The 9457-nt window shown below is 42.9% G+C and overlaps 1 protein-coding gene across 2 annotated transcripts; it reads left to right on the top strand.

Moving 5' to 3' along the window:
• Positions 1–555: 555 nt before the first annotated feature.
• On the top strand, positions 556–9432 carry ccdc135 (coiled-coil domain containing 135). Of its 2 annotated transcripts, XM_035790880.2 has the most exons (19): positions 556–963; positions 1711–1856; positions 2092–2266; positions 2426–2551; positions 2668–2862; positions 3039–3197; positions 3494–3712; positions 3843–3965; positions 4154–4226; positions 4757–4885; positions 5120–5248; positions 5458–5687; positions 5861–6076; positions 6231–6341; positions 6476–6586; positions 6671–6865; positions 7072–7211; positions 7362–7454; positions 7831–9432. In XM_035790880.2, the coding sequence occupies exons 1-18, from the start codon at positions 907–909 to the stop codon at positions 7444–7446; spliced, it is 2619 nt and encodes an 872-aa protein (XP_035646773.1). In that variant the 5' UTR covers positions 556–906; the 3' UTR covers positions 7447–7454; positions 7831–9432. The 2 variants fall into 2 exon arrangements, with proteins under 2 accessions (XP_035646773.1, XP_035646774.1); XM_035790881.2 differs by lacking the exon at positions 7831–9432 and having other exon boundaries at positions 558–963; positions 1701–1856; positions 7362–7573.
• The last annotated feature ends 25 nt before the right edge of the window (positions 9433–9457 follow it).

Raw genomic sequence — 9457 nt, 5'->3', positions numbered from 1 at the left:
GGCCATTCTACTGACAATGTTTGTCTATGGTGATTGCATGGCTGTGTGCTCGATTGTATACACCTGTTAGCAACGGGTGTGGCTGAAATAGCCAGATTCACTCATTTGAAGGGGTGTCCACATACTATTGTATATATAGTGTAACATTCTGTTGGTGGCATTCTTTTATAATAATTCATAAAAAAAACCCGTTTTAAATCAAGATTTGTTTTGCGTATCTGCAGCCTATACATGAGCAGCACCTGTTGAATGTGACCGGTGTCAGAAAATAAACATGGGCAACAAAAATGTTTTATTAAATTGTTGCCAGCAGCACAGTTACAGTCACACATTTTTTTATCGAAACTTTATTTAACTAGGCAAGTCAATTAAGAACAAATTCGTATGTACAATGACAGCCTACCAAGAGGCAAAAAGCCTCCTGCGGGGACAGGGGATTGGGATTAATTCCCGAGCCAACTCGGTGAAAAATCTGTCATTGCCCTCCTGTAAATCGCTCTAGATCAATGACGTAGGTATAAATATACATTTATAAACCATATAACTGATAGGCTATATTTTTCTATTTATGATGATTTTTATTAATTTGTTTACCCAATTTTGGTATATAATAAAGAGTAGACAAACATTTCCTACCTTCTCCCTTTCCACTTTTCTCCTCCATTTTTGCAGTATGCTTAATGCTTAAATCAGTTGGTTTAATTTTGGATAGAGCACACATTTCCATATATTTTTGTTAGCTGCACATGTAACATAACTCCACATTTCCTATTAATAATATCATTAACAAATATAATTCATTAAATGTTTGGCTACTTTATTTAATCGACCGGGAATTACGTCTCTAGCTGCGCGAAATCGTGGGTAGGAATCCAAAATTGAATTTGTCAAACAATTTCCGTTACTATGGAGATAGACGGCAAACGACAGGCAGACGACAACAAACATCTTGTCTCATCCAAGGTAACCGACATAAAGAAACGTTTGTCGTTCTCAATAAACTGTTTAATCTTGTAATAGTTTCTATGTACAATATTTCTACATAGAAATTTGGAAATGTGTTATTCTCTGGATTGCGGATGTCTGTCACCTGTTTGGTAGCTAACGTTTAACGCTGCTAGTTTTGCAAGCAAGCTCTCGTTAGCTCACATGGATGTTGACGTCAACTAAGCATCAAAATAGGGTGCGTTCGTAAATGCCTCCAGTGTGTCAGAGTCCGCTCTGGGCCGTTCGTAAATATTGAGCGTTTTCAGATTGTCCGTTCATAAATTTCCCCAGTGTGTCAGAGTGTGCTCTGGGCCGTTCGTGAAATGCCTCCAGTGTGTCAGAGTCCGCTCTGGGCCGTTCGTATATTCAGAGCGTTTCGCTCTCGGAGCGCACACCGGACCGAGGAGTAGGGTTGATCCGAGCGTTCATAACTCCCTGACGTTTTATTTTTAATGTTATCTAGAGCGTTAGTGACTGTAACTGCTGCTAGCAACAATTTAATTAATAGTTTTTGCCAACCTTTACCTGTCATATTTAACGGCCGTTGCATGCTCGTAAATTCATCAGTTATTCTGCGCCCCGGCACACTCAAACGAGTGCTCTGAAATCGGATTAGATAGCCAAAATTAATTTACGAACGCACCCATAAATAACCCACTATATTAGTTATGAGAAAATGTGAATGTTAGTTATTGATATGCCTAAATAAATAGTTGTTTCTAGATGGAGGTATTGCCTAAAGTGGAGTCTGACAAAGAGGTTGCCATTGATGAAGCTGAAGAGTATCGACAGGACGAGGTTAACGAGGATCTGCTTAAACTAGAGGAGACCCTCTGCAACATACAAATAACCCCAACACCGTGTTCCCTGTGAGGTTACTTTTGTTACACTTTTAGTCATGTTTAACTAGGGCACATGGTTATTGATTCATATGGCTTTCTACCAAAAAGTATAAACATACAGGATGTTTATGTTCAATGTCATGATTACTTGCACAATGATGTAGAGTGCTCTCGCATACATACATAATCTTATTGTATTCACATCCCTACTACATGCTTAGACAGCTGCATCAACACTCATGCTCAAATCCAATCCTAACAGGCCAGAACGGGCACAGGAGGTTGACCTGTCCCAATACCCAACCTCTTATAAAGAAAACTCACCACAGGAAAAGCTGCTGCTTGCCATCGCCGACAACTTCTGCTGCCAGTATGTGCACCTTTACCCTGACCGAAAACCCCTTCTGCTGAGCCCACTCAATGAGTGTGGAGTCCAGGTAAACTCCACAGCATTCACAATTACACTCACCTTTGACTTTGTTTTCTCTGTGACATGTTTGTTGTGCACATTGACACCCATGCTTCCTATGTTCCTCCAACATCCCATCTTTGAATGGGCATTTTTGTCACTCTTATCTTTCTAACGGCCAAAATAGAAATTTGTCAGTACAACCTTGAGGCCCACCTTGCTCTCATACCCGGAGCTGTATAGCTGGGAGGGATGTGCAAGCTTTGTGTCAGAGTTCTTGTCTTTAGAGCCACTGGATCCTCCCATTGACCCGGTAAGGGAGAGAGACATCTTTTCACTTGTCCTAAAAATGATATAATACTAATAGAAGATTTGGTGCATTTACTTTTGTATATAAGAGACGCAAGGAGTAATGTTCTTTATCTCTAGCCAAGACACCTCTACTCTCCAACCTGGTTGATGCAGACTCAGCGAGGCTCCTGCTTTGATTTCTCTACTCTGCTGTGTAGCCTGTTGTTGGGTGCAGGCTACAATGCTTACTGTGTTAGTGGATACGCTGTGAAGGAAATGTGTCTCCTCAACCAGTCCCTCCAGGAATGCCCCCTACTGGTTACACATGTTAAGGTGAGTGACCGATAGCAACCTGGCTACATGGCCTGTACATTGCCCTCCAGTACCACTGAACTGGTATATCTGCTTTCATTTCATGTTCAAATTACAGTATGTCATTTCATTGCATCCATCCCTTATAGCACAATTGCATCACTCTTGTGGTTTTCCTGCGGGGTTGTGTGTTTCAGGGAAAGGCTACTGAGCAGAAGCGGCAGGTGAAGAAGTACTCAGTGAAACCACCACGGGACCTTCGCAGTGGCTTTGAGCAGCGTCAGGAGGAACGCAGACAGGCTGATGCACAGGCTATCCTCCTGAAGAAACAGCAGGAGGCAGAGAGACTTCAAGAGGTATGGAGGCAACTCCAGAAATATATAATAATAATAATAATAATATAATAATAATATATGCCATTTATCAGACGCTTTTATCCAAAGCGACTTACAGTCATGTGTGCATACATTCTACGTATGGGTGGTCCCGGGGATTGAACCCACTACCCTGGCGTTACAAGCGCCATGCTCTACCAACTGAGCTACAGAAGGACCACGAAACACTCTCTGAGAAACAAATGAATTGTCAATGTATTGTCCTTTTTTGAGCACAGTGTATATGTTTGTGACTGTCCTTCTGTTATGTGCCTAAGGAGCGAGAGCGCCTACCCCCAGATCCCCTGTTGGGCCTGCGGGTCCACTGCTGGGTTCTCATTCTGTCTGGCAACCGGGAGGTTCCAGATAACTTCTTCATTAACCCACTCACAGGGAAGAGTTTATCCACCACCAACAAATGCTTTCTGGGCATAGAGAGTATCTGGAACCATCAGAACTACTGGGTCAACATGCAGGACTGCCGGTTCGGCTGTGCGGTTAGTAATGCCCTCTTGTCTGTGACAATGTGATTTGTACTGTATGCATGTACTACATGTATTATATCTTGCTCACATAGGTAGTGACAAGGTGTTATTGAAATTGGGGAATGACTGGATGTTTTTGCAGGAGATGAATTTCGACCTGGGGGATGCGGTGAAGTGGGAGTATCTGCTCTATGGCACAACTGGCCAATCTCTGCTTCTCATCCCTGACATGAAAAAACAGCAGGAGGCAGAGGATGATGAAGAGGTGCAATCCCAATCTCGACACTCTCTCGCTCACTCTCTTGCTCAACTCTGCTCTGGTGCACTTTACCCTTGATTCTGCACACCCTCTATGGCATTGACCGTGTGGGAATAAATAGTGAAGTTCATGCATGGGTGTATATTTGAGCTATGATTCACTATGAGCATGTGTACTCTGTTGTTTTTCTGAAGGAAGAAGTGGATGAGCCCAAGGTGTTTGAAATGCCTCCATCCTGGGTGAATCAAATCAACATCTCACAACAAGGTAAGTCATTCATTGCTTTATTTTAATTGAATTTTTTGATCCGTTATTTTACCAGATAAATTGACTGAGAAGATGTTCTCATTTGCAGCAACGACCTGGGGAATAGTTACAGGGGAGAGGAGGGGGATTAATGAGCCATTTGTAAACTGGGAATTATTAGGTGACCGTGATGGTTTGAGGGCCAGATTGGGAATTTTAGCCAGGACACCCATACTTTTACGATAAATGCCAAGGGATCTTTAATGACCTCCGAGAGTCAGGACACCCGTTTAACGTCCCATCCGAAACACGGCACCCTACACAGGGCAGTGTCCCCAATCACTGCCCTGGGGCATTGGGATATTTTTTTAGACCAGAGGAAAGAGTGCCACCTACTGGCCCTCCGCTTTACTCAGCCTCATAATCTTACATAACTAACTGGACCTTCTGGCATGGATTAACCAGCCTAACCCAGTCTCATGTCTCCTATCCTTATCAAATGTTACATGCTAAATCTGTCTGGCCTGAGTGACCTTTGTGACTTTGTCCAGACATGGAGACACGCTGCCCTGGGGGCATGAAAGTTATCCAGTATCGGAAGGCCAAGCTGGAAAAGTTTGCACCCTACCTCCTCCCGGATGGTCTTGTGACACGCTTGACCTCATACTCAGACCTCGACTGTGAGTTGCATATTATTGACATATTGAGTCATGGTGCTGTGATTGCCTAATATGTGTTACAGTAAAAGTCCTAAATGTGGACTGATAAAGCCAGAACACTGATAAATGATCAGCAATAATGTCTCCTCTCTCTGGTATCTGAGCTCTGACTTGAGTCTGTCTCTGATTAATCTATCTCCTACCTCAGACACTGAATCCCATTCCCTCCTGTCCCCCTCTGGTGAGTTTCTGTAGGTACCCAGCCCAGCACTGTGAAGGAGTGGTACCAACACAGGAATGACCACCTAGAGGAACGGGAACTGAAGAAGACTAGCAATGTCACTATTGAGCATTTCAGACCTGGACGGAGCTACGCTTTAAAATGTAACTGTTAGAAAATTGGACCAAGTGGAAAAACAGTAACTGTAACTTGAACCCACTCCCATAAGGGCTACATGACTCTGCCATAATCATGACATAACAGCTAGTGTCAGCTTATGACCGTGTTACAACATTTACATCAGATAATGTATCTAAACAAAGACAAAAGTGACAAGAGTGTATACATGATAAATGTGTGTTTTGCTGTCAAGCCCACAGGTATATTACTATGACTCCGGAGACGGAGCGTCAGATGGACTTCTACAGCCATGCCCGAGCAGACGGGCTGGCCAGACGGGTCGAGATGCCCTTTGAGATGACAGAGACCTTTGAGGATCGACCAGACTTTATGTACCATCGTCATGTCGTTTTTGGCAAACGTATCAAAGTGTTCGGCCCCAGTAATACTGAGGCACCTGACCAGGGGCAACGCCCTTTACAGGTAATACTGCTTACATTACATGATAATAATTGGTTGCACTACCATTCAAACATAACTCCATTTGGGTAAACTTAACACCACCATAATGTGTCATACACATGTCTGCATCACTGGAAAATATATGGTTAAACATTTGAACATCTTTGACGATATCTCCGATGGTCTATGAGAAGAAGGTGGTGGAACGATTCAATCGAGACCGGTCCAAGCCAGCCGGGGAGGACGTAGCAGAGCGTATCTTTCTAGTGTCTGAGGACAGGATCCAAGTGACATACCACCGGGAGGACGACCGGATTATTCCTGCTTGGAGAAACTTCATAAAGCCCAGAGATTCAGGCGATTCCCAGAACCCACACTCCTTCACCCCTCAAATGGCCTCCACTTTCCAGGTCAGACATCACCAGGGACAATAAACAGTACCTAAACAACAACCAATTCACATTAATCTGGTGCCACCATCAATTTGAGGTAACATATTCTTCTGTTAATTGGTTTGAGTGAACTAGGGTGTTTATCCAATTATTTTTATGTATGCGCTTTCAGGTAGATCCATTTGAGAAGCCCAGTAAGAATCTCTTTCTGTATGAAATGCTAGTCCATATGATGAAGGAGGAGGAGCGCGTTGCTCTCAGAGTCAAGGAGTCTGAAAAAGAGGTATGTATGTGTTGTGTGGGTATTCTGGCATAAATTGATATACCTTTTCCAGTATGTCTTAAAATGAGAGAATTCGAAAAGTAATGTAAGGTATGTAGTTGGTAGTGCTAATATGCATTTGTATTTTTGCTTAGGTGAGGGCGATACTGGGTGTTAGGGAACAAGAAGAGAGCAGTATTGAGCTCCACATCTCCATCTACAACACGGCGAGAAATGAGAGAGCACGCTGCCACCGAGAGGCATTGGTGAGCATCACACTCTCTTATCATAGAAGACTGCCTGACCCTCAGGAACCTCCTTAACCCAATTCCTCTCTACCTTATGTTCAGGAGCGGACGGCCAAAGAGGAGCGTCTCCGACAGGAGGAGAAGGAGCTGGACTTCTTAGCACCTCTTCTGGCCCAGCTGGGTGACCCAGAGAACCTGACCAGACAGGCTGCTCTACAGCTGAGGAATGACTGCCTGGCTGACCTGAAGCAGCGGCTCATTGATAAGGCCAACCTCATACAGGCTCGTTTTGAGAGGGTATGTCAAAGCACAGGATAAGTGGAATCAAAAGAACAAACAGTTTTGTGAATATCTGTACAGTAATGTTAAAATAAACTAAACAAGCAAAGGTTCAAGGTTTGGGAATACTCCTGGTAGAAAAATAATGGTTTAATCTTGATGGGTATCTCTATATTTTGTAATGTTTCTCTATTCATGTATTGTAATGCATACTGTATGTTTAGGAGACCCAGGAGCTTCAGCAGAAACAGCAGTGGTACCAGAAGAACCAGCTCACTATGACCAAGGAGGATGAAGATGAATACCTTGCCTACTGCTCTGATGCCATGTTCAGGATCCATATTCTCAAACTGCGTCTGAGCAGGTAAGCACTGAAAAGTTTCCGTTTCAAAGCCTTGATTTACGATCGGTATAGAAATTAGTTCACATGACTGGGCTTTAGTATAGACGTTTACATACTTCAATAGTTCTTTTGTTAGATTATTTGTGAAGGATAACTTGGGTTGTGTTTCAGGCATAAGGACAAAGCCCCCCAGAAATACCTGGCTCTGGATGAAAGACTGAGACGAGACCCCAGACTGGCCAATCACTTGTGGTGATAAACATGGTCACGTACAGCTCCCTAATCACATCCTTCCCCCACTCCATAATCTGACACTCCTCAATTTCTCTGTTTTGGTTAGGTATACCACCACTCAAAGCAATAAACTAATTTTATATTCGTTATATTCTGGCTCTTAATCATTTTCATCATGACTATTCGTTTGAGCTTGACAACGCGATTGACTGAATGTTTTTGTTCATCTGGATTGAGTTAATTTACCATGGCTCTATCTTGAACATTTAAAAAAAAAATGGTATCCAACAATATCTTCCCACCCACATAGTGAAAAAGCCAACCAAGGCTGTTTTGGTCATGGTTTTGATGTGAACTTGTGAACTGTACTATCGGAGAAGTAAACTAAACCTCACCTCTCCAGCAGGCGGCACTAGTTGGATCACGCTGTGTGCTTTTGGCAGAACACCACCTATTGGAGTGAGGAGGAGGTGCCTGCTACCAGCTATCTTGTATCAACAACAGAGAGGAAGAAGAAGAGCGAGGCCCGACAGGTGGCGTCTTTTTGTTGTTTCGCCCACAAAGCAAGGACTTTTTTGAATGGAGGTCAATGAGTGTCAAATTTCAGTCTACAACAAAAATGTATGGCTTATTTGCTATGTGAGATTTATTTGATCGAATAGAAGTTTCGTAATGTTTAAGTTGTTACGGGTGTACTGATATAAGTAGGACACGTGACATCCCGGTAACTTTGAGAAAAGAACACTATATTTTGAGATGGCTATGCATATTCATGACATGATGCTAGTAGCATAGCATCTCTTTCCATTGAATACAGGTGGTTGACGTCAACAACTCTTATCGAATATTCAAAACATAATTTGAATAATGAAATGTATCCACCAATCCAAAGAAAGGATAGGCGGGAGCTATTCAGCCACCCGGGCCACTTTATGGACAACGACTCCATGTACCTTGTCAGTATAGCCATAATCTTTGGTCACTGCTACTCTCTCAAGGGTTTAGGTTCCTGGGGGTCTGGTTTGACATGAATGACATGGGTGGAGCATATTAACAGAGTAGTTGTCAAAGGAAAGAAAATATTGAATGTGATGCGTTGCTTGTCAGGAATGGAGTGGGGACAGATAGAATGGCGTTGAAAATGATATACATAGCGGTATTAAGGTCATCAATGGATTATGGAAGTATAGCATATGTATCAGCAGCTCAGACATCTTTAAAAAAGCTAGATGTTTTCAGGCCCAAGCCCTAAGAATATGATGTGGAGCACTAAGGACCTCCGGTGGCAGCAATGCAGGTAGAGATGCCGTTAAATATAAAAAGACAACAGCTAGCCATGACATTGGGTAAATCTACAAGGAAATGAGGTTACACATCCTACAAAAAAGGTGCTCCTTGAGTGCTGGGAACATGAACAAAATCTGAATACAAGCTTTGGGTGGATAGCGGATGGTGAGATAGATGGGGTGGTTTTGGAGGGAGTTTAGCCCCTCTGTGGTTCGTTCTGCTATCCCACCTTGGTTTTTCCCTCAACCAGTGATAGATCTAGGGTTGCTTGAGAGGGTAAGAGATGTTGAAGAAGGAGTAGATTCAGTTGTAAGTGAACATTTAAGAACAAAATACTATACTTTCTTGAATATATTCACAGATTAATCTAGTGACCCTAAAACAGGGAGGACAGGAGCAGCTTTTAGTGTTCCTGAGTTTAAGGTGGCAGTGACAAAAAGAGCAACAAATAATTTATCTGTTTACACAATGGAGTTGTTGGCCGTAATGTTGGCTGCAGAGTGGGTGGAGGAGGTGAGGCCAGACAGGGTAGTCATCTGCTCTGTCTCCTGTGCTACACTGATTCAAGTGTAAATTCAAGTGTGTCTCAAAGCAGACAGGATGTATTGTTTGAGGTTTTGCAGTGTTTGAATAGGGTGGAGTAAGTAAGCATTTCACGGTAAGGTCTTATACACCTGTTGTATTTGGAGCATGTGACAAATACAATTTAATTTGAAACAGATGGGGGTATTTGTGATGTTCCTCTG

This window comes from Oncorhynchus keta, chromosome 17 (assembly GCF_023373465.1).
Source record: "Oncorhynchus keta strain PuntledgeMale-10-30-2019 chromosome 17, Oket_V2, whole genome shotgun sequence".
Taxonomy (NCBI): domain Eukaryota; kingdom Metazoa; phylum Chordata; class Actinopteri; order Salmoniformes; family Salmonidae; genus Oncorhynchus; species Oncorhynchus keta.
The sequence above is the reverse complement of the archived record's forward strand: the minus strand, read 5'-3'. Positions and strand labels throughout refer to the sequence as shown.